We start from the raw sequence: 25054 nt of genomic DNA on the forward strand, positions 1-25054 counted from the left end.
TGGCATATATACAAGTATGTGTGTATGCCTGTATAACTTAGCTCATGTTTTGTGAGAATTCATAGAAAATTACTTTTCAAACTATTACAAAGCACAAGTAATTAAAACGACATGATACTGGAATAAAGCCAGACCCTCAGATCAATTAAATAGAGTAGAATTTAAATAGACTCTCAGGTATATGATTAGTTAATCTTTGATAAAGGATCAAAAATATAAAGTGCAACAAGAAAAGCCTCTTCAACAAATAGTGAAGTGGTATTAAGAAAATTGGTCAGGGCCCGGAGAGATAGCACAGCGGCGTTTGCCTTGCAAGCAGCCAATCCAGGACCAAAGGTGGTTGGTTCGAATCCCGGTGTCCCATATGGTCCCCATGCCTGCCAGGAGCTATTTCTGAGCAGACAGCCAGGAGTAACCCCTGAGCAACGCTGGGTGTGACCCAAAAAAGAAAAAAAAAAAAGGAAAATTGGTCAGGGGTCTGAGAAATAGCACTGTGATAGGGTGTTTGCCTTGCATGCAGCCAACTCAAGATGCACCCAGGTTCAATTCCCGGCATCCCATATAGTCCCCCAACCCTTCCAGGAACAATTTCTGAGTGAAGAGCCAGGAGTAACCCCTGAGTGCCGCCAGGTGTGACCCAAAAACCAAAAATATAAAAACTAATAAAAAATCAAAAACAAAACAAAAAAAAAAAAACCTGGTCAGCTACAAGCAAAAAAAAAAAAAAAAAAAAAAAGAACTCAGATCTTTTTTTAATGCCATGGGCAAAAGTCAAATAAAAATGGATTAAACCTTGATATCACACATAAATCCATAAATAAAGAAAAATAAGGCAGTACTTGCCATGATATTAAGCTAAAGGCATCTTCAAGAATAAAACACCTCTAACCAAGCAAGTGGAAGCAAAGATAAATAAATGGGACTATGCTAAACTAAGAAGCTTCTGCACTTCACAGGCAATAACCAGGGTACAAAAACTGCCCATATGGGGCTGGGGAGATAGCACAGCAGTAGGGTATTTGCCTTGCAGCGACCCAGGATCAATGGTGGTCCCCAGTGCCTGCCAGGAGCGATTTCTGAGCACAGAGTGTGGCCCAAAATCAAACAAACAAAAAATCCACAAAATAAACAAAATCTGCCCCTGAGCACTTGCCAGGTATGTAAGACCATAAAAATTCCTTGGGATGTGAAAAGGAACATGTACAGAGCCTGTAGTTATTTCCATGACAGTATGCTTCAAGGGTGGAGAAACCCTGTATCCTTTAGGTCAAAGGCCCCTTTCTAATTTCCCCAATATTTACTGTGCCTATGTAAAAACAAAAACAAAACCAAAAAACCTTGCCACACCAGCCCTCCTTCCTTTTTTTCTCTTCTATCTTTCTTTCTTTCTTTTTTTTCCTTTCGGTCTTGTGGTTGTTGTTTGGTTGTTGTATTTGTTGCTGTGGTGCTTTCTGGAAGTTGCTGGTTTTGGTCTTTTGTTTGATTTTTGTTTCTATTTTTGTTTTGTTTTATTTTGTTGTTGGTAGTGGTGGTTTTATTTGTTTTTGTTTCTTTTTGTTATGTTTTTCTTCTTTTTCCCTTTCTTCTTTTTAAATTAATATTTATAACCTTCTCCTGGTTTTTGTTTGTTTTGTTTTTATTTTGTTTTTTGTTTTTTTATTTTCTTCTTTTCTTTTTTTTTTTTTTCAAACAGAACCACATAATTTGAATCATCTTGTTCTGCCTCATAAATTGAGAGGGAAAAAATGGATGGTACCAGAATCAATCAGTCGTATAAATATTGAGCAGAAATAAAAAATGATCAGATTTAAACATCAAACCCAAAGTCAACAAAAACAGAATCGATACCCAATCTTCAACAGCGATACCCAGAGAGGACCAGTTACACTAGCAGTCGGGGTGGGTCAAAAAAGGAGGATGCTGGGAACAGGGTTAGAGGGAGGACAGCACTGGTGGTGGGAATAACCCTGTTTCAATGTCATTATGTACCTTAAATATTACTGTGAAAGCCTTGTAATTCATGTTGGTCACAATAAAAATTATTAAAAAAAAAGAAAGAAAAAGGAAAACACAAAAAGGGGCTAGAGCAGTGGCACAAGTGGTAGCCTCGCACGCACTAACCTAGGACAGACCATGGTTTGATCTTCCGGCGTCCCATATGGTCCCCAAGCCAGGAGCAATTTCTGACCGCATAGCCAAGAGTAACCCCTGAGCATCACCAGGTGTGCCCCCTCGCCCCCAAAGAAAGAAAAAGAAAAGAAGTACAAATAACCAAAAGGTACATGAAAAAATGCTCTGTATCACTAATCATTAGGGTGATGTAAATCAAAGCTACACTGAGATATAATCTCATATTAAAGAGAGTCACACAATAAAAAAGAACAAAAACAACCACTGTTGGCATGGATGTGGGGAGAAAAGGCTCATGAGCACTGCTGATGGGAAAATCGACTAGCCCAGTCTTCCTGGAAAACAATATGAATATTAAAAAAACTCTAGGAATTAATCTTCCATTTGACTCAGCAACTCCACTTCTTAGTCAAAGGCCCAAAATTAAAATGGAGACCATATTTACACCCTATGTTCCTTTTGGCATTATCCACAATAGTCAAAATACAAAAATAAACCAAGTATTCAAAAACAGAAGACTAGATACAACTATAGTATATATTTGGGGCTCTGAGCGATAGTATAGCGAGTAGAACACTTGTTGTGCACGCAGCTGACCTGGTTTCAATCCCAGTATACCATATAATCCACTAAGCACAGAGCCAGAATTACATAACCCCTGAGCAATACTGGGTGTGGCACAAAACGAAACAATAACAGAAACCTGGTACATATACACAATGGACTACTACTCATTTATTAGAAAAAAGAAAGGTATGCAATTTGCTGCTACATGGAGGGACTGGAGAGTATCATGCAAAGTAAAGTTAGACAGAGGAAGACTAACACAGAATGATCTCTTCGATACAAGATATAAAGAAACATGCTGAAATAACAAACATACAAAGACAAAGGAAACAAAGAATATGAGAACTGGTATTCAGTAGGAAACAAGCCCTTTAAGGGAGCTAGAGGATAGGATTGGAGTGAAGTGGGGGTCCTAAGGGGGTGGGAAATGCCTCTGGTAGAGGAAAGCATTCAAACAGGAGATGATGCTGAAAGGTATAATATATGAAACCCTACCAGCAACAGTACTGGAAGCACAGTGCAAAAATTTTTATTAAAAAAAAAAAGCATTTTATAGAAGCAGACTGATAGAAGGCAAATGCGTTGGGAGAGGGCACTCATGGAGCAAAGTAGACACTAGTAAAGGAGGATTGGTGTTGAAACTATGTGCCTGAAACCCAATTATAAATCATTTTCTAATTTCACAGTGACAATATAAAAAACCAAATTTAAAATATGAAACATTTTCATCCATTTTTGTTCTGTAATTCCTCACACCATTAGACTCACACAGGTATGAAATAAAAGCACTATTCTTACCTCAACTTTGTGAGAACCATTGTCACTCTTATCAGCAATTGGAAAAGTTGAAGTAAAGAAATCCATGAAGATGAAGACTTCTTATAAAGAAATCTTATAGAACTTTAAATCTTTAAGAACTACACATTAGGGGCCGAGCAGTGGCACAAGCGGTAAGGTGTCTGCCTTGCCCGTGCTGGCCTAGGATGGACCGAGATTCGATCTCCTGGCATCCCATGTGGTACAAAGCCAGGAACGATTTGTGAGCGTATAGCCAGGAGTAAACCCTGAGCATCACTGGGTGTGGTCCAAAAACAAAACAAACAAACAAAAGAACTACAAATTAAGTAACAGTCTTGTAGTCCCTAGATCAAGTCCTTAGATCCTTAGATTGCTGTACTTTCTATTATACTGGTTATATAGTTTAAAACTATTTAAATGCACACATATCCTAAAACATACCTCCAAGTGTTGACAGCATACTCTGTACTTCACCCCTGTGAAGAAATTACATTTTAGAACTTTTAATTAAGGTTTCATTAAATAAGCTTGTTTGGGATAAAAGAACCTGCATCAGTATTTTACATATATTTCATGCTGAACAACCAAAATAACCTTCCTTAAATACTTTATCTCACAGCAAAAATTATTTGAGCACATTACCCCTCATCTTCAGCTAATGTTACTGAAGTCCTTTTCTTCACATGCTTTTCAAGAACTGCAATCTTTCCTGCATTGACAATAAGAAAGAATACTTTTGAAACTGCTGCTGGGTAAATTTTAATTAAGCATTATCTTATTTTGAGCTCTTTGAGCTTTTTGCCAATGGTATTTTTCTTCATGTTGCTTGTTTTTACTTATTTATTGAGGTAACAAGTGTTATGTTTCAGCAGTTCAGGTACCTGATGTAGCCAGGTACCTGATGTAGCCAGCATGTTCCTTATTGTGTTATTTTAATTCAATTTAATTTCCAATGATGGAAATGCAACCCAGAATCTCACACATGTGAGGCAGTCACATCCCTGGCCCCTTAGGTAAGTTTTTCTTTTCTTTTGTGATGCAAGTATGCTCCCACAGAGCTACATTCCACCTGGAAGGTTTTTTTTTTGTTTGTTTGTTTGTTTGTTTGTGGTTTTTGGGTCACACCCGGCAGTGCTCAGGGGTTACTCCTGGCTCCATGCTCAGAAATTGCTCCTGTCAAGCACGGGGGACCATATGGGACGCCGGGATTCGAACCGATGATCTCCTGCATGAAAGGCAAACGCCTTACCTTCATGCTATCTCTCCGGCCCCGGTTTTTTTTTTTTTAAAGAGCTATTTAAGTGCAGTACTTTCTGCAAATTAGATGGAATTAAGTCAGTACCAAGGGCATATATCAATGCTTTAATATCAGACATTTTGAGAGCAATGACTACAAAGGCAAGAGATGATATATATAATACATTTCTAAAAAAGATTCAAGTGAGAAAACACAAATATACTAAACCAGAAAGTGACTATCATACAAAATGCTGTAAATTCAAAAGGGAAAAAAAGAAATGAGGAACTTGTAGTCACCATCCCATAACATTAGATCTCATGTACCTTCTGTCCCCTTCTCGGAACTGTGCTGGACTTTATCTTCTCTCTCTAAGTCAAAGAGTCTCATCACCGGCCCCTCCTTGGACATCTTCCCTGGTTTCCCAGGATGCCTCCTTGTGGTCAGCCCCAGTACAAAGCGTTTCCTGTCTGAACAAATAAATTTGCAAATCCTCTGGACTGAGACCCTTTCATGTCCCAGTTGAGAATCATTAGTCACCCCACTGACAATTTGAGGTGACAATTCTGGATATACAGGACTCCAGTTCAATCCCTGGCATTGCATGGCCCCCAAATATAGCAGGATATATCATTGGGTGGCCCCACAGGAAGCACTGGGCCAGCAGCTTGGGAGAGCACCACCCCGAAGCTACCTCCACAGAATAATGGGTTGCAGCAATTAAGGATCCTTAATAGCAGCAGCAGGTCCCAAACAGCACCACACCCACAAAATGAAGGTGAGGAAAAGAAAAGGAGGGGAACAGAGGAGGGGAGAGGAGAGAAGTAGAAAGGAAGGGAGGGGAGAAGAAAGGCAAGGAGAGGGGAGAGGTGGGGAGGGCAGGGAAGGAGAGAAAAGCAAAGAAGAGGGACGGGGAGGGGAGAGGAGAGGAGGAGAGGAGGGGAAGAAGGGATGGAGAAGGGGATCCAGGTGACCCTGGGTCCCCTGAGTAACACTTGGGAGAAGCCACGCCTCATTCCTGTCCTCCGGAAACGAGCTCTATCCAGCAGAAGTGTTCTCTTGGTTTGGGGGGGGGCAGGTAATTTTCTGTGAGCAAAGGTTAAGTAGCCCTGGTGACCTTGCTCCCTCCAAGTGCTGCAGTGCCTCCGTGCGAAGAGCGACTGGGGGGGGGGTGGGGGGCTCTACGGACAGGCCCACCACTCTGCTAACTAGGGAAGGGGCAGACCGCCAACCCGTTGTGGTTCGAACCGCTCAACGGCAGGTATACCCAGACACCGGCTGCGCCCCCAAAACTTCCCATGGAGGGCCAGAGCGCCTGACAGTAAAGCGTGTAGAGCAGCTGCCTTGCAATCATCAGATCCGAGTTCTCTTCTCGGCACCCCAGAAGCCCAAAGGAGTGAGACCTGAGCTCAGAGCCAGAAATGACCCTGGAGCCTCGGTGGACATGACCCCAATAGACAAAAAGAACAGAGACCTTCCATGGAAGGTCCTTCTTGTTCAGGGCCAGGACGCAAAGTGAACAAGATGGAGCCCTCCTTCCCTCGCCTCAGACATTTTACCGAGGCAGGCCTGAGCCCGGCCTTGCTCCTCCTCCCCCCATTCCTGTCTTTGCCGCTGCTTTCCTCCGTGGCTCGGCGTCCCCCCAAGGCCCTACCTTCAAAGAAGCTCAGCGCTTTCATTCTGGAGCCAGCCAACGACATCGACATCGACGTCGGCCTCCCTCCCATGAGTCGCCAACTTCAGCCGCCCGGATTTGTGTCTCGAGGCCGCGACGTCTTCCGAGGCTCACAGCCGCCGGGCTGCACCTGGGGAGGCTCCTGATTGGCTGGCCTCAGGACGCGCATGCGTGCTCCGGGCTTCCGGCTCTGCCTCGAGAGGCGCCTGTATGCTGAGCACGCAACCGAGACGGACTGCCTCGCCTCCAGAAGGCCTTGCCACCCGCGACTTCTCTGTTCCTCCAGAAACTTGTTTTTGATATGCTGCATGTTATGGGACTCTTTCATCCCTCTGGCTACCTAAGTTTTGTCACCATATATATGCATTATTAAACAATCTTAATTTCTTTGTTTGGGCAGTGAGCACTCGCATTTCTGTCACTTTCTAAGTCTGTTACATTTTTACTTGGAATTGTGTTTGAAAAGACTACTAGGAGAATCATCTTTTTTGGCTTGGCTTTGTTTTACATACTCATACCCCGCCTGCACAGGGCTTTACACCTAGCTCTGCCTGCACTACACAGATCACACCTGGTGGCTTGTCCATATCCAGTGATGAGATCAAAACCAGGTTGGCTTCTAGCAAGGCAAGCACAATGCTCTTTAGCCCAGAATCATTTTTAAGTGCTATATAATACTCCACAGTGACTCTAGTCCCCGATTGACTTTATTTTTACTTTGGCGGGAGAACTCAGTAGCAGGAAAATGCAACTCACAGGTGCCATTTCCCAAAGTAAGTTTTTAGTAGATATATCCATTTAAATTTAAATTATAAAATATACAAACTGTTCAGAATGTCCATATGCAGACAAACACTTCAGTCACAAGCATATATGCTATGGGGTTCTTCCTCTTTTATTTAGGAGATTGCTAAGGCAGAGACAAAGCGCCGTTCAGTAACATCAAATGGCTTTCATTTGTACTTTTTCTCACCACACTGAATTTCCATTGTGAGCCATCACATGGTTCTTGCTGTGCTTTTAGTGGTTATTTCTGTGGCTTCTATTATTTGCTCTCACCTAAGATTATGAACTTGTGCTTATTGGCCATGTTCTTTTTCTTAAAATATATATTTGCATTACTTACTCACTTTTCAATAGGAAAATAGGCATTTCCTTTGTAGGTCTTTAGCGCTGCTGTTTCATCTTTGCATCTTTGTGTGTGTGTGTGTGTGTGTGTGTGTACGGTCACATCTAGAAAATTTGATCAATAGACACCCAGCTGTGCTCAGGACTTACTGCATCTGTGTGAGTGTGAGTGTGAGTGTGAGTGTGTGTGTGTGTGTGTGTGTGTGTACGGTTATATCTAGGAAATTTGATCAATAGACACCCAGCTGTGCTCAGGACTTACTGCATCTTTGTGTGTGTGTGTGTGTGTGTTTATGGTTACATCTAGGAAATTTGATCAATAGACACCCAGCTGTGCTCAGGATTTACTGCTCACTCTACTCTGGATCAAATCCAGATCAACACCATGTGTGAGGTAAGTGCCATACCACCTTGTGCTTTCTTTTCGGTAATTTGTTTGTTTTAGGCCACACCTGGAGCTGCTCAGGGGTTACTCCTGGCTCTTCGTTCAGAAATCACTCTTGGCAGGCTCGGGGGACCTTATGGGATGCTGAGGATCAAACTCAGGTCTGTCCCGGGTCAGCCGCATGTAGGGCAAATCGCATCCGCCACGCTTTCTGGCAAAGTAATTTTTAAATAAACACTTTTGAAGAAATAAAGCAAGCAAAACTTTTTTAATTGGAAAATGTCTTACAATTTTTAAGCCAAGGACAATGTAATCACTATACACCCTGCTGACTCCTCTAGATGACTCCCCACTGGTCTGGGTAACAATCCTTTAATCACTGACATGTAGGAGGAGGAGGAATTTGCCAAGGACTGTGCTAATGATTCATATCATCTCTCATCCTTTACAGCAGCCTATGAGACTGACCAAAGTATGACCTCCCCTGTAGGAGAGACAGCTGAGTCCTAGCAAGTGATGTCTACGGTCCAGGACTCCCAAGTAACAGCAGATCCTGTGTTGCAGACAGGCATGCAAAAAAGGGACAGAAAACTTAAATGCTAAACCACTTCTCTCTCTACTAGCAATGAGACCAAGACAGACACAGTGCCTGGGATATTAATAAAATCTCACAAAATTTTTTTTGTTAGTTCTGCTTTTTTTTTTTTTTTTTGGCCACACCACAGTGGTCAGGGATTACTCCTGATTTTGTGCTCAGAAATCACTCCTGGCAGTCTCGGGGGACCATATGGGATGCCGGGGTTTGAACCTGGGCCCATCCTGGGTTGGCCGCATGCAAGGCAAATGCCCTACCACTATCTATCACTCCGGCCCCAATTCAGTTTTGTTATTGGAAGCCACTGTAGAATTGTGACCAGGAGTTCTGAGAATTTGGGGGAGGGGGGCAGTGAGGAGGGGATCAGGTAGGATAAGCTCTTCCTCTTCTATTTGTATGCTGGCCTTCGGACTTCAGTAGAACAAAATCAAAGGTTCTGAGGCTTTAAACATTCTGAAGACCATTTGTCTACTCATCAGTTTTTTAGGGTCTCCAAACAAGTCTGTGAATATACTATATTTTTAATGCATTATCTATTAAAATCCCAATTAAGGACCATATTCATGTAACCACAGAGATCTCCATTACTCCCAAATGCTTCTTTCTCTCTAACTTCTCTAAAATTAGCTCTTTACTTTTAAATTGATATAGATAATCTCTATATTTTTATCATATGGCAAATCCCACTAAGAACTTTTCTTTTCCTTATAGAATGACATCCTCCTGTATAAAATTCTGTTCACTAGGCCATTTTCCACTTTTAATTTCATTTCTGCACATTAGCTGGCATGCTACGCACTCAAACAATTGATGATTCAGGTAATGATAAAAGATGTTAAAAAAATCAAAGCCTTAGACAAAAATCTTAAGTTTTTATGAGACTTCAATTTTTGAAATACATAACTCTTACAGTACAGACACAGTATTTACAAGATCTTTTTTTTTTTTTTTTTTTTTTTTTTTTTTTACAAAATATGTATGCCGTTTTGAAAGAATACTGTTGAGATCATGATCTAAAATACCTGTCAGCATGTAAAAAGGATTTGTGGCTTCTGATGTCCAAAAACCCACTGTTAAGTGATATAAATAAACAATGGCTGAACATTGGGGTTTACCCATACAGAAAAATATTATTCTCTATCTCAGTGATCTGCAAACAAGAGGCCTGTGACTTATGGGCCAAATCTTGTCGGTAGCCTTTTTTTGTAAAACTGCAAGCTAAACATGGTTTTAACATATTAAAAGGATTATTGAACCAACTGATAAATGGGGGGCCGGAGAGATAGCATGGAAGTAGGGTGTTTGCTTGCATGCAGAAGAACAGTGGTTCGAATCCCGATATCCCATATGGTTCCCCGAGCCTGCCAGGAGCAATTTCTGAGCATAGAGCCAGGAATAACCCCTGAGAGCTGCCGGGTATGACCAAAAAAAAAAAAAAAAAAAAAAAAAAAAAAAAAAAAAAAAGCAGGATGTGTCAGAGATAATGGGACCTGGAATTACTTTACCATGTGGCTTTTGACTTAAAAAGTGTGCTAACCCCTGCAGTAGGAAATCAATGGGAATATGCTTAGGGCATGCCTGTTCCCTAAGTACTTCTCACTTCTAAAAGGAGGCACTTCTGTTAAAAATTTGTACATTTCCAAAAAACATAATTATATCTGTAGAGTAGCTCTGCTACTGAACTCTAGCCCTTTAGAATTAGGCCTCCACATGAACCACAGTATTCTCAGGGCAGAAGTGAGCAAGTTCAAGGATTTTGGGTGTCAGACACTGAGTGTGTCACAACTATAAGTGGCTGCAGACCACCTTCAGTCTGAGACATTAAGAAAATCCATAATTTAGATACTGCCAATAAAGAGGTGCTATTACAGCATTATTTACATAACATATCTATAAAAACATGTTTAAACATCACAATTCATCATTTTAAAAGGCAAGAACAAATAGTTAACTTGGTAACAACTTATTTCAAATATGAGAAATGGAAAAAAGTGGGGAATAGACCACCAACAACAGAAAAACTCCTCCAAAATGTAAAGACCAAGGCAAAGGGCTTTGGAATACAAAGACCAGACCAGGGGTCTCTTAGCAAGCACCCCCAAGCTGGCCTAAGCTTGGCGTCTCCAGTTTAGAGTTAGTTGGCAATGACAGCAATGGAAACTTAGCAGCTATCTCTCATCAATCAGTCTTTTTATCATAAAAAGAATGATAAGACCATAAATAGATGCTTTCAAAGAGAAAGCAATTTGGAGCTGCTCAGCACACAATTTTTTAGTGTGTTGGTGAAAACAATTCCTAGTCAGTGGGCTAGGACTTATGCCTCAAAACAAGCTGTGTATTGGACGCTTTTCCTTCTTCAGGCCAAGACAATTAATAAGCATCACATCATAAAGTTGTCTCTGTGATGATGAGTTTTACGTGCTCAGTGAATGCTGAGGTAGATGATTTTCCAATGAACATCTTCTATACCCTGATTCGATCTGGACTAGCTTCTTTCTGTATCCTCCTTCTGGGAAATATCTTCCGCTTAAGTGCAATCAACTAAGTGCAATCAAAATAAGAACACAATTTCAATTCTCTGTTGACAAACAAGTTTTAAGACAAAATTCTCTGAGTTTTACCACCTTAACAATTTCCGGTTTTATACATAAAAGACAGACACCCAAGAGTCTCCTTCATTGCCCTCCTTGAAACAAAACTAATTTCTCATTTTACTTGTTCATTTTGTAGGGTGCAATATGCCTGGTTATGTCCCCACAAGATATTTAAACCCTGAAGGATTAAACTTAAATTGGCCTGGCCATAGTTCAAAGTACTAGAATGCATGTCTTGAATGTGCTCTTCAGTACTACAGAGTGTAGCCCTGGTGGCTCTCAGCATCACTGCATTGCTTAGGCTTCATCAGCTAGCCATGAGGCCTATACCCCAAGACTGAATACTGTAGAGAGTATGTATGTACTCCTTAATATAACTAGGAAAGCCCCCCAGAATTACTTTGGCCCAGACTTTGTTTTGGGGCTACACCCAGCTGTGCTCAGGGTTTTTTTCCTGGCTCTGCACACAGAAATTACTCCTGGCAGTCTCAGGGGAACAAAGGGAATGCCAGGGATCAAACCCAGTTGTCCATATACAAGGCAAATGCCCTATCCGCTTTTCTACTGCTCCAGTCCCAGACTTCAATCTTTTGGGAGTCACAAGTAGTGGTGCTTAGGATATTCTCCTGATATACTCTGCTTAGGGGGCCACTCCTGGAGTGTTTTGGAATTAAACTCAAGCCTTTATAAGCAAAGCCTGTTCTGAGCCCTTTGAGCTATCTTTCTGGCTCTATTACTCTAACTAAAAGTCACATAAAAGTAGTCTTCTATATTTGACATTAACAATAGTACTTTAAAAATATAGGTATAATGTCCCATAGTCTCCTCAATCCCACCCCGCTTTACTGGCTTAGAATTAGGATAAAAAACATTTTTTCTCATAGAGCTGAAAAGAAATTATAGTGGGTTGGGCACTTATTTGCCTTGCATGAACAGGTTCAATTCCTGGCACCTCATATAGACCCTTGAGCCCACCAGAAGTGATCCCTGCATAGAGCCAGAAGTAAGCCTTGAGAGGCCAGAGCAATAGTACAGTAGGAGGCTTGCTATGCATGTGTGGCCAACCCAGGTTAGATCTCTGGCATCCCATTGGCCCCCCAGCACTGCCAGGTGTGATTCCTGAGCACTATAGGAAGTGACCCAAAAATACAAAAATAAACAAAAAGCAAGAAGTAAGCCCTGAGTACTGACAGGTATGGCCCAAAATCAAACAGAATAAGACCTTTTTTCTCTTAAAATCTATCTTAAGGGCTCAAAAACTCATTTCAGAAAAGAGATTTATACTTTTTGTTTACTGCAGCACTATTCACAATAGTCAAAATCTGAAAACACCCCCAAGTGTCCAAGAAAAGAAAACTGAATAAAGATACTATGGTGTATATATACAATACTCCAAAGCTATTAAAAAAAAAAAACTATGAAATTTGCTGCTGCATGGATGGATGGTTCTAGAGAGTATCATGTGGAGTGAAGTTATTTAGAAGGAGAGGTACAGAAACTGAATATCTCCCTCATACATGAGATAAAGAGCTGTAGTAAAGATATTTCCAAAGGCAACAGAAACTGAGCTGGTCCTCAGGAGGAAGCTTATCACAGGAGGCATGTGTGTTGGGGGATATGGGGTTAGGAGAACACTGGGACAATGGTGCAAGGAAATGGACACTCTAGAACTGGGGTCTCAAACTCAATTTACCTGGGGGCCGCAGGAGGCAAAGTTGGGGTGAGGCAGGGTCGCATAAAGGATTTCACAAAAAAAAAAGGGACAGCGGGCAGGAGCAGCGGAAATGACGTCTGTGCTAGGCGCAAAGTATTCACGAGTATTCGCTTACCGAATATTCACAATAAAAATTGCATTAGTAAGAAAAAAAAATCGCAAAATATCGCATTAAACATTTGCATACCCCGAACGGAACTGCTCGGGGTATGAGAATGTTTAATGCGATTTTTATTATTCGGTAAGTGAATAATTGTGAATACTGCAATATTTGAAGGCTGGCCGCAGGCCACAAAATGTTGTACGGAGGACTGCAAAAGGCCTGCGGGCCGCAAGTTTGAGACCCCTGCTCTAGAAGAAGGTGTGATGCTGGAATGTTTTACATAGAAATCCTACCATTGGGTCTTGAGTGACAGACAGTACAGTGTGAAGGGCTTTTGACTTGCATGTAGGCAACCCAGGTTCAATCCCTGGCATCCCATACAGTTCTCTGTGTACTGACCAGGAATAATTCTAGAGTGCAGAGACAGGACTAAACCCTGAACACTGACAGGTGTGGTCCAAAAACAAAACCAAATATAGTAACCCTGTCATTAACAGTACTGTGAATTGCAGTGCCCAAGATGAAACAAAAATTTTTCTTGAGGGCCGGAGAGATAGCATGGAGGTAGGGTGTTTGCCTTGCATGCAGAAGGACTGTGGTTCAAATCCCAGCATCCCATCTGGTCCTCCGAGCCTGCCAGAAGTGATTTCTGAGCATAGAGCCAGAAGTAACTCTTGAGCGCTGCCGGGTGTGACCCAAAAACAAAAACAAAAAAATTTTCTTTTAAAAATCAAGATACCAAAGGTATCAGGGAATGTGCCCTGAGGATAGAACTGATACCCTAGAAGCACTGAGCCTCCTGCATTTGCCTACCCACTGACACCAGTCACTTCTTTCAGAGAGGCCACTGTTCACACGTGCTACTCAGAGGCTCCTCACTGGATCTCTGCTCTGCAAGTCAAGGCCTTTAAAAGATTCTTTTCTAAGAATTTTTTTTGTTTTTGTTTTTGTTTTTGATGGCGGAAGGGGTTGGACTATCCCGGCAGCACTCAGGGTGTTACTTCTGGCTCTGTGCTCAGAAATAATTCCTGGCAGGCTTGGGGGACCATATAGGATGCTGGGGACCAAACCCAGGTCGAGCATGTGTGAGGCAAACAGCCATCTGGCTCCTATTTTCTAAGAGTTTTATCTAACAGGAATGGTGGTAACCAATATCCAGAAAAAGATTTATACTCTCTGGGAAGTAGGCATGAGTATAATTCTGTTTGCCTGCCCAGTTCTCATTTCCTGAATCCTTTCCACCATAGCAGGAAGCTCAGGGGCTTTCTCTGAAAGCTCTGAAGGCTTGATCTGTCTCTACCTAGGTGTAACTCCATTTCCTAAGGTGACAGCTAGGTACTTTGCAGTCACCCACTGGAGTTGAGGTAAGAGTTGCTTACCCCACATCATTACCTTACCTTCTTCAATCCTTTTTCTTCTAAGTTTTAGTCTCAAGGCAATCTATGGTAGTCTAGTACAAATTCTCTTACCCCTTTTTTTTACCTCACAGTACCCATTCCTATGCCTCACCCTGATGCCCACACCTGAAGGACGTGTGTGTGCCCACTGAAGACACACCTGTACAATTCAAAGGAGGCTACTTGAGTGTGCCCAGCCACAGAACAATGGGGGGGGGGGGGAATACCGTGGACACGCTTGGGAGCTTAAAAAAATTGGGGACCCATAAAAAATTAGTATCAGGGGCCGGATAGATAGCATGGAGGTAAGGAGTTTGGCTTTCATGTAGAAGGTCATTGGTTTGAATCCCGGCATCCCATATGGTCCCCTGAGCCGCCAGGAGTGATTTCTGAGCAAGGAGCCAGGAGTAACCCCTGAGCGCTGCCGGGTATGAGCCAAAAACCAAAAACCAAAAAAAAAAAAAAAAAAAAAAAAAAAAAAGAAAGAAAGAAAAAAATTAGTATCAGATATACACACTTCAGTATTTTGGGAGCTCAGAATTTTATCTCCATCATCTAAGAATTTCCAGAGCACTGCCAGGACTAAGCTCTATGCACAGAGATGGGAGGAACCTCTGAACACCACTGACTGTAGCCCCCAAACAAAAAGATTTGAGTTTTCCAGGGTTTTTGTTTGTTTATTTGTTTGTTTGGGTAGGTGGGGTCCACACGAGGTGATGCTCAGGGGTTACTCCTGGCTCTGCGCTCAGAAACTTCTCCTGGCTCGGGAGACCATACGGACCGGACTGTGGGGACTCAAACTGTGGTACGTCCTAGGTTAGTGCGTGCAAAGCAGACACCATACCACTTGCGCCACTGCTCTGGCCCTAATATTTCAGTTTTAACATAAAAACTACAAATCTGGGCCAAGAGACAGTATAAAAGTTAAGGCACTTACCCAGCATGCATCTGGTCAACTGAGTTTACGTAACAAAGCGTAGCCCCTGCACATTACTGGATGAGTTTCCCCTTTCCTGCCCCCAATCTTTATTTTTTTCTCATGAAATCCAGGATTAAAAAAAAAAAAGGATAATTTTGGGGGGCTGGAGAAATAGTGCAGCAGTAAGGCTTGCATGTGGACAATCCAGGATGGACTTTGGTTCGATCCCCAGCATCCTAGATGGTACCCCAAGCCAGGAGCAATTTCTGAGTGCATAGCCAGGAGTAACCCCTGAGCATCACCAGGTGCAGCCCCAAAACCAAAACCAAAAAAAAAAAGAAAGTTTTTGGAGAAAGATTTAGAAGAGAAATAAAAAGCCTATTTGTCCTACAACAATTCTATTTTTTTTTTTTTTTTTTTGTGGGGGAGCCACAACTGGCTGTGTATAGGTAACTCCTGGTTTTGACCTCAGAAATCAATCCTGGTGAGCTCTGGGGACCATATGGGATGTTGAGGATGTAACCTGGATTGCCCACATAGAAAGCAAATGTCCTATCCACCGTGCTATTGCTCTGGCAATATTATGAAATAAGTATATTTGACATACTGACATGTGAGCCAGTATATGTAATATTCTAAAAGAATCAAGATAACATACTAAGAAATACTGTCTGATATCTAAGTAAAATAGAAAAACTTACCTGCTCAGCAAAAAATGAGAATATTGTAAACATAATCAATGTTGCTAGTACACAATGGGTCCAAAACTTCAGTTTGTCTCGATATGCCCGCCTATTCAGAGAAGAAAACAAAAATGGAGCTCTGTGTATAGATCCTATCATCACTTAGAATCATTAACTCAAAGGGAAAATTTACTGCCCAGTCTAATGTCAGTCATTGCAGGCACTCAAAAAACAGGGTAGAGGAGTCAGAGAGATAGCAAAGGGCAAGGCACTTGACTTGAACAAGGCTGACTGGGCAGACTATATGATTCCCCAAACCAGTCAAGAGTGATTCCTGAATGCAGGGCCATAAGTAATCCTTGGGAACTGCCAAATGTGGCCCAAAAACAAAGTTATAGTTCAAGCATTAAGCACAATAAAAAACCTTAAGTGTATCCTCATAAAGGAATTAGAGAAAATAGCACATTCATAGAAACATCATTCTAAATATGTAAACCCCCACTCCCACCCTGCCTGTGCAGAGAAATTACCATTCCTGCAGCTCTTGCATATGAAGGAAACGATTTCGATACTCTCGTGGCAGTTCAAACTGGGATGGTATTGGGAACATGGATTCATAGAAGTCCCTGAGAACCGCTTTCACTGTTTGGGCATCTTTATGATTGTGGTCGATGTTATCATTCAGGCAAACAAACTTCCTGGAAGTAAGAGAGACTGAGCTATCACCAGGATGATTCTGACATAAGGAACTATAAGAAACTGGGTTTCGACCGGCTAAGCTTTGCAAAAGCCGGCTCCCTGTGTGTGACACCAGGCGGGGAAAATCCGCGAAAGTACACCGGCCCAGTGGGGCTCAACTGTGAAAGACTGTGAGTGTGACCTGTCTATGTCTGTCTACTGTCCTCTTGCGTGAAACTCTTGCGAGTGGGGCAAAAAGAGGCTCCAGAGGAGCACGGCCGCTCCGCTTCGCTACGCGGCCATGCACTCTTTCTAAGGAAAGAACTCCATTGCAACAAGAAGGAAAAATCACACTAAGAACGGCGCTATATCACAGAAGCAAACATTTCTCTCTGGACTGTCTTCTCTGTTGCATGCTCGGGCCTAAGATTTGACCCAGTGTGAGGCTTCATCCACGGAGGACTCCCCTCCCTTAGAGGCAAGTCAGCCCATCCAGAAAGGGAGGAGCCAGAGGAGTGTGCTGCCTACATCATATAGACAATGAATACCACCACAACACGTAGAAAAACCCACAATACAAGTGTGACAATGGGGAAACAACGCAGGCCAGCATCAGACATAGAGAATGAAGATGACAATTCTGAGGACCAGATAATGACTGAACAACTAATCAACCTCTCAGATAAGGACTTTAGACTAGCAATATGGAAGATGCTCAACAGACTCCAAGAAACCATGGATCGAGTTGAACAGAACACTAATAAGAACCAAGAAAATATGAAGGCAGAAATGACAAAACTCCAAACTGAAATAACATGTCAACTAACAGGACTGAAAAAGTCAGTAAACGAAGTGAATGACAAAATGGATAAGCTCTGGGACAGGGTATCAGAAGCTGAGAATAGACTTGGTGCTGTGGAAGATGAGATACATAACAATTCCATACAGCAGGAGAGATTGGACAAAAAACTTAAAGCAAATGAGCAGACAATGGAAAAATTAGTCAAAGAATGGGAACAGACGAAAATAGAAGTCTATGATAAGATCAACAGAAACAACTTAAGAATCATTGGAGTCCCAGAGACCCAGGAAGAAAATTTCCAGGAAGAATCAATGGTCAAGAACATCATTAAAGAGAAACTTCCAGAGCTAAAGAATATATGTGATCAAATCCTGCATGCCCGAAGAGTACCAACCAAAAGAGACCCCAGAAAAACCACCCCAAGACACATCCTAGTCACAATGACAAATCCCACAGATAGAGACAGAATTCTGAAAACAGCAAGATCAAAAGGGGAAATCACGTTCAAGCAAGCTTCCCTGAGATTTACAGCAGACCTGTCACCAGAAACACTCAATGCCAGAAAGCAGTGGTGGGATATTGTGACAAGACTGAATGAAATGAATGCTTCACCCAGAATACTATACCCAGCAAAACTCACTTTCCGGTTTGATGGAAGAATACATGGTTTCACAGACAAAAAACAGCTCAGAAACTTCACAGACACAAAACCAGTCTTAAGAGAAAAACTGATAGAGCTAATTTAAAACAAGACTACCCAAAAGACACACCAAATTTTGAAATAAAGATGGCGTTAAATCCCAGGACAATTCTTTCTCTCAACGTCAATGGACTAAATGCACCAGTTAAGAGACACAGAGTGGCTAAATGGATCAAAAAACTCAATCCAACCTTCTGCTGCCTACAAGAAACGCACCTGAATAGTCAGAACAAACATAGACTCAAAATAAAAGGCTGGAGAAAAATTATCCAAGCAAACAACACCCATAAAAAAGCTGGAGTGGCCATACTAATATCAGATAATGCAAACTTTATACTCAGGAAGGTTGTAAGGGACAAAGACGGACATTTTATATTAATCAAGGGGTACGTAGAGCAGGAAGAATTCACTCTCCTAAACATATATGCACCAAATGAGGGGCCAGCAAAATATTTAATACAAATGTTGACAACTGAAAAATATCAACAACAACACAATAATTGTGGGGGACCTTAACACGGCTTTGTCAACACTGGACAGGTCAACCAGACTGAAACCCAACAAGAATATACTAGACCTGAGGAGAGAAATGGAAGAAAGAGGCCTAGTGGATATATATAGGACAGTCCATCCCCAGAAACCTGGATACACATTCTTCTCCAATGTACATGGGACATTCTCCAGGATAGACTACATGCTGGCACATAAAACATACCTCCATAAGATCAAGAGGATAGAAATTTTGCAGACTACCTTCGCTGACCACAAGGCTCTGAAATTATTTGTGAACTCCAAAGGGACTCAGAAGAAACACTTTAACACCTGGAAGTTAAACAGCCTCATGCTCAATAACCAGTGGGTCCGAGATGAAATCAAGGAGGAAATAAAAAGGTTCCTGGAAACAAATGACAATAAAGACACAAACTCTCAGAACTTATGGGACACAGCAAAAGCAGTACTGAGAGGAAAATTTATAGCTTTGCAAGCACACATCAGGAAGGAAGAAGGAGCTTACCTGAGTAGCTTAATGACACAGCTAATAGAACTAGAAAATGCTCAACAAAAGGACCCAAGAATAGGAAGACAGAAGGAAATAACAAAGCTGAGAGCAGAAATCAACGAAGTGGAAACTCAAAAAACAATCCGAAAGATCAACGAAAGCAGAAGTTGGTTCTTTGAAAAAATAAACAAGATTGATAGACCACTGGCAAACCAAACAAAGAAAGAGAGAGAGAGAAACTTGATAACTCGTATCAGGAATGAAAAAGGAGAGATCACTACTGATATGACAGAGATTCAAAGGGTAATCAGAAACTACTTTGAAAAACTCTATGCCACTAAAAATGAGAACCTGGAAGAAATGGATAAATTCTTGGACTCTTATAATCTTCCACGGTTGAAGGAAGAGGATGTAGCATATCTAAACACCCCCATCACCATTGATGAAATTAAAACAGTAATCAAATGTCTGCCGAAAAACAAAAGCCCAGGTCCAGATGGATTCACTAATGAATTCTATCAAACTTTCCAAGAGGAACTACTGCCAATCTTGGCAAGACTCTTTCATGAAATTGAACAAACAGAAACACTTCCAAATAGCTTTTATGAAGCCAACATCACCTTGATACCTAAACCAGACAGAGACGCTACCAAAAAAGAAAATTACAGACCAATATCACTGATGAATGCAGATGCAAAGATCCTCAACAAAATCCTGGCAAATAGGATTCAATGCCTCGTTAAGAAGATCATCCACTACGATCAAGTAGGTTTCATCCCAGGAATGCAAGGCTGGTTTAACATCCGTAAATCTATCAACATAATACACAACATCAATAACAAGAAAAATAAAAACCACATGATCATATCAATAGATGCAGAGAAAGCATTTGATAAGGTCCAACACCCATTCTTGATCAAAACTCTCAGCAAGATGGGAATGGAGGGAACCTTTCTCAATATAGTGAAGGCCATCTACCACAAGCCAGTGGCAAATATTATCCTCAGTGGAGAAAAACTGAAAGCCTTCCCTCTAAATTCTGGCACAAGACAAGGCTGTCCTCTCTCACCACTCCTATTCAACATAGCACTGGAAGTACTTGCTATAGCGATTAGGCAAGAAAAGGATATCAATGGAATCCAGATAGGAAAGGAAGAAGTCAAGCTCTCACTGTTTGCAGATGACATGATACTCTACTTAGAAAACCCTAAAGACTCTATCAAAAAGCTTCTAGAAACAATAGACTCATATAGCAAGGTGGCAGGCTACAAAATTAACACACAAAAATCAATGGCCTTTCTATATACCAATAGTAATAAGGATGAAATGGACATTAAGAAAACAACCCCATTCACAATAGTGCCACACAAACTCAAATATCTTGGAATCAACTTGACTAAATATGTGAAGGACCTATACAAAGAAAACTATAAAACTCTGCTCCAAGAAATAAGAGAGGACACACGGAAATGGAAACGCATACCCTGCTCATGGATTGGCAGGATTAACATCATCAAAATGTCAATACTCCCCAAGGCATTATACAGATTTAATGCCATCCCTCTAAAGATACCCATGACATTCTTCAAAGAAGTGGATCAGACACTTTTGAAATTCATTTGGAACAATAAACACCCTCGAATAGCTAAAGCAATCATTGGGAAAAAGAATATGGGAGGAATTACTTTCCCCAACTTTAAACTGTACTACAAAGCAACAGTTATCAAAACAGCATGGTATTGGAATAAGGATAGGTCCTCAGATCAGTGGAATAGGCTTGAATACTCAGAAAATGTTCCCCAGAGATACAACCACCTAATTTTTGATAAAGGAGCAGGAAATCCTAAATGGAGCAGGGAAAGCCTCTTCAACAAGTGGTGTTGGCACAATTGGATAGCCACTTGCAAAAAATTAAACTTAGACCCCCAGCTAACATCATGTACAAAGGTAAAATCCAAATGGATTAAAGACCTCGATATCAGCCCCAAAACCATAAGATATATAGAACAGCACATAGGCAAAACACTCCAGGACATTACAGGCATCTTCAAGGAGGAAACTGCACTCTCCAAGCAAGTGAAAGCAGAGATTAACAGATGGGAATATATTAAGCTGAGAAGCTTCTGCACCTCAAAGGAAATAGTGCCCAGGATACAAGAGCCACCCACTGAGTGGGAGAAACTATTCACCCAATACCCATCAGATAAGGGACTAATCTCCAAAATATACAAGGCACTGACAGAACTTTACAAGAAAAAAACATCTAACCCCATCAAAAAATGGGGAGAAGAAATGAACAGACACTTTGACAAAGAAGAAATACACATGGCCAAAAGACACATGAAAAAATGTTCCACATCACTAATCATCAGGGAGATGCAAATCAAAACAACGATGAGATACCACCTCACACACCAGAGAATGGCACACATCACAAAGAATGAGAATAAACAGTGTTGGCGGGGATGTGGAGAGAAAGGAACTCTTATCCACTGCTGGTGGGAATGCTGTCTAGTTCAACCTTTATGGAAAGCGATATGGAGATTCCTCCAAAAACTGGAAATCGAGCTCCCATACGATCCAGCTATACCACTCCTAGGAATATACCCTAGGAACACAAAAATACAATACAAAAACCCCTTCCTTACACCTATATTCATTGCAGCTCTATTTACCATAGCAAGACTCTGGAAACAACCAAGATGCCCTTCAACAGACGAATGGCTAAAGAAACTGTGGTACATATACACAATGGAATATTATGCAGCTGTCAGGAGAGATGAAGTCATGAAATTTTCCTATACATGGATGTACATGGAATCTATTATGCTGAGTGAAATAAGTCAGAGAGAGAGAGAAAAACGCAGAATGGTCTCACTCATCTATGGGTTTTAAGAAAAATGAAAGACACCCTTGTAATAATAATTTTCAGACACAAAAGAGAAAAGAGCTGGAAGTTCCAGCTCACCTCAGGAAGCCCACCACAAAGAGTGATGAGTTTAGTTAGGGAAATAACTACATTTTGAACTGTCCTAATAATGAGAATGTATGAGGAAAATGGAGAGCCTGTCTAGAGTACAGGCGGGGGTCGGGTGGGGCGAAGGGAGACTTGGGACATTGGTGATGGGAATGTTGCACTGGTGATGGGTGGTGTTCTTTACATGACTGAAACCCAAACACAATCATGTATGTAATTAAGGTGTTTAAATAAATTAAAAAAAAAAAAAAAAGAAACTGGGTTTCAAATATAGCTAAAATGGACACAGCTTCAAAGCTATCAGATTTACTAAAATGTTTCTTTGGAGGGAATAATGTATTCTTTAGATATTCCTTGCCTATAAAATAAAGAAAGTTAAGGAAGATAATAAGGAAAGATATATTACCTCCTGGCAATGGGAGGAAATGAATTTATGAAAGAGGTTTCCAAAGTTACTTGCTCTCGCACCCCTTTCAGAAAATTATTATTCAGTAGCCCTCTGGATATCTACCTTTCTTACACCAACAAACAGAAGGTTCCCCCAATTGCACCCAAATTTATTACACTTCCCTGAATTATTTCAAAGCCCCAAGTGGGGAAACTATCACTCACTTTGGGAAACACTGGTTAAAGGGTTTCAGTTTAGCTTGACCTCAGTAAATGTTTAAGAAATAAAGTTAACTTTCTGGCATACTTTATGAGGGGTTGAGGAAAAAAATAAGTACTGAAAGTTTTCTGGATTGATAATTATGTGATTAAAAACTCTTGTGAATAGGGGAGAGAAATGTGCTTGATATTAAGGTATATATATTCTATGAGTTAGCTGGCTTCTTTTAATGTCTCCAATCAAGCTGTAAAGCAGTAGAGTTCTAGTAAAAGAGCAGATTACAAGGCTTCCCCTATTTAATTTAAGGTCCTTTCTTTTTTTTTTTTTTTTTTTTTTGGTTTTTGGGTCACACCCGGCAACGCTCAGGGGTTACTCCTGGTTCTACGCTCAAAAATCGCCCCTGGCAGGTACGGGGGACCATATGGGATGCCAGGATTCGAACCACCGTCCTTCTGCATGGAAGAAAAACGCCTTACCTCCATGCTATCTTGCTGGTCCAATTTAAGGTCCTTTCAAGGAAGAAAAAAACCACACTAAACAGAGGGACCACTAATAATGGGGGTAGAAGGGAGTGATAGTAGAGAAAGTAAGCATTTACCTTGTAGACTACTGACACAGGTTTGATCCCTGACACCTCATATGGTGCCCTAATCTCTGCCAGGAGTGATTCCTGAACAAAGCACCATTTGTAACTTCCCTCTTCCTCCCACACCAGAATAGTAAGCGCTGGAGCAATAGTTCAGTGGGCTCGAGCATAGGTTCAATCCCTACCACTATATGATCTCCTGAGCACAGAGACCTAAGCATCGCTGGTATAGTCCCAAATTCATTAAGGAAAAAAGAAAAACGGACAGGTTAAAAAAAGTAGGGCTGGGGCTGGAGAGAGAGAGCACAGCGGTGTTTGCCTTGCAAGCAGCCGACCCAGGACCTAAGGTGGTTGATTCGAATCCTGATGTCCCATATGGTCCCCCGTGCCTGCCAGACGCTATTTCTGAGCAGATAGCCAGGAGCAACCCCTAAGCACAACTGGGTGTGCCCCCCACCCAAAAAAAAAAAGTAGGTCCATGCTGGCCTACTTGAGGGTGGAAAGGAAATCTTATAGCACTCTCAGGTCATCATAGCAAAGTCTACACCAAAATCTGATTATAGTACACAATCCTGTCAAGACTCAAAATGCAGCCAGTATCAACAAAAGAAGCCTCTGTGGAACAAGAAGAGGGAGGAAGACTGGGCTAGGGGAAGGAGGAAGGGAAAAAGGGAAGAAGGAAAGACAAAATATCAAATCATTCTATGTTTATGGAGTGAAGCATTAACATTGCTAAAATAGGGGCCAGAGAGACAGCATGGGGGCAGGGCATTTGCCTTGCATGCAGAAGGACGGTGGTTCAAATCCCGGCATCCTATATGGTCCCCCGAGCTTGCCAGGAGCAATTTCTGAGTGTAGAGCCAGGAGTGACCAGAATGCAGCCGAGTGTGACCCAGAAAACAAAACAACAACAACAAAAAACATTGCTGAAATAACCATCACAGCCAAGAATCATAGTCTATGCAGACCCTATCAAAATCCCAACAACATTCTTGAATAACAACAAACTGGGGTCAGAGCGATAGCACAGCAGTAGGGCATTTGCCTTGCATGTAGCTGACCCAGGACAGACCTGGATCTGATACCAGGAATCCCATATGGTCCCCCAAGCCAGGAGCAATTTCTGAGCTCAAAGCCAGGAGTAACTCCTGAACGCCACTGGGTGTGGCTTTAAAAAAAAAAAAAAAAACACTGTCAAATTTGTATTGAACTATAAATTCCCTGAAAAGCCAAAGCAATCTTCAGAAAAAAAGATGGGAGTCACTACATCCTTTTTTTTTTTAAACTGCTGATCAAAGCAGTGTGATGTGGAAATAAAAGAATGTTCATATCCATAAAATAGATGTAAGAGCTTGGAATTGAAGCCTCAAATATGTGACCATTTAAGACAAAGGAGCAACAGCTTTAAGTTGGAGAAAGGAAAGTTTCTTCCACAAATGGTTATGGGAAATTTTGTTAATCACATGCAAACATTCAAAATTGAACCACCAACTCACATGAAACACATAATTTAATTTAAAATGAATGAAAAGACCAAATCTGTAAAAAAAAATCAAGGAAAATATAGAACTTTCATGATAATGACTACAGCTGTCTTATGATTTTTTTTTTGGGCGGGGGGGGGGGGGGGTCACACCAGTGGTGTTAAGGGGTTACTCTTGGCTCTCAGCTCAGAAATCACTCCTAGCAGGTATATGGGATACTGAGATTTGATCCACCATCTGTCCTGGATAGGTTGCGTGCAAGGCAAACACCCTACCTCTGTTATCTCTCTGGCCC

The 25054-nt window shown here is 41.5% G+C and overlaps 2 protein-coding genes across 2 annotated transcripts in view; both read right to left on the minus strand.

Annotated features, from left to right (window-relative positions):
• The window catches only part of SYCP3 (synaptonemal complex protein 3), a 37609-nt gene extending 32466 nt beyond the window's left edge, over positions 1-5143 (minus strand). Inside the window, exons 1-3 of the mRNA XM_049782944.1 lie at positions 5059-5143; positions 4138-4204; positions 3937-3971 (exon numbers count right to left, since the gene is read on the minus strand). Coding sequence (XP_049638901.1) covers positions 3937-3971; positions 4138-4204; positions 5059-5143 — 187 coding nt within the window. The remainder of the gene's footprint in view (positions 1-3936; positions 3972-4137; positions 4205-5058) is intronic.
• A 5784-nt stretch (positions 5144-10927) lies between these two features.
• Positions 10928-25054, minus strand: part of GNPTAB (N-acetylglucosamine-1-phosphate transferase subunits alpha and beta) — a 92143-nt gene continuing 78016 nt past the window's right edge. Inside the window, exons 19-21 of the mRNA XM_049782802.1 lie at positions 16456-16623; positions 15944-16034; positions 10928-11056 (exon numbers count right to left, since the gene is read on the minus strand). Coding sequence (XP_049638759.1) covers positions 10979-11056; positions 15944-16034; positions 16456-16623 — 337 coding nt within the window. The 3' untranslated portion in view covers positions 10928-10978. The remainder of the gene's footprint in view (positions 11057-15943; positions 16035-16455; positions 16624-25054) is intronic.

Source organism: Suncus etruscus, chromosome 11, assembly GCF_024139225.1.
Source record: "Suncus etruscus isolate mSunEtr1 chromosome 11, mSunEtr1.pri.cur, whole genome shotgun sequence".
NCBI classification, from domain to species: Eukaryota; Metazoa; Chordata; class Mammalia; order Eulipotyphla; family Soricidae; genus Suncus; species Suncus etruscus.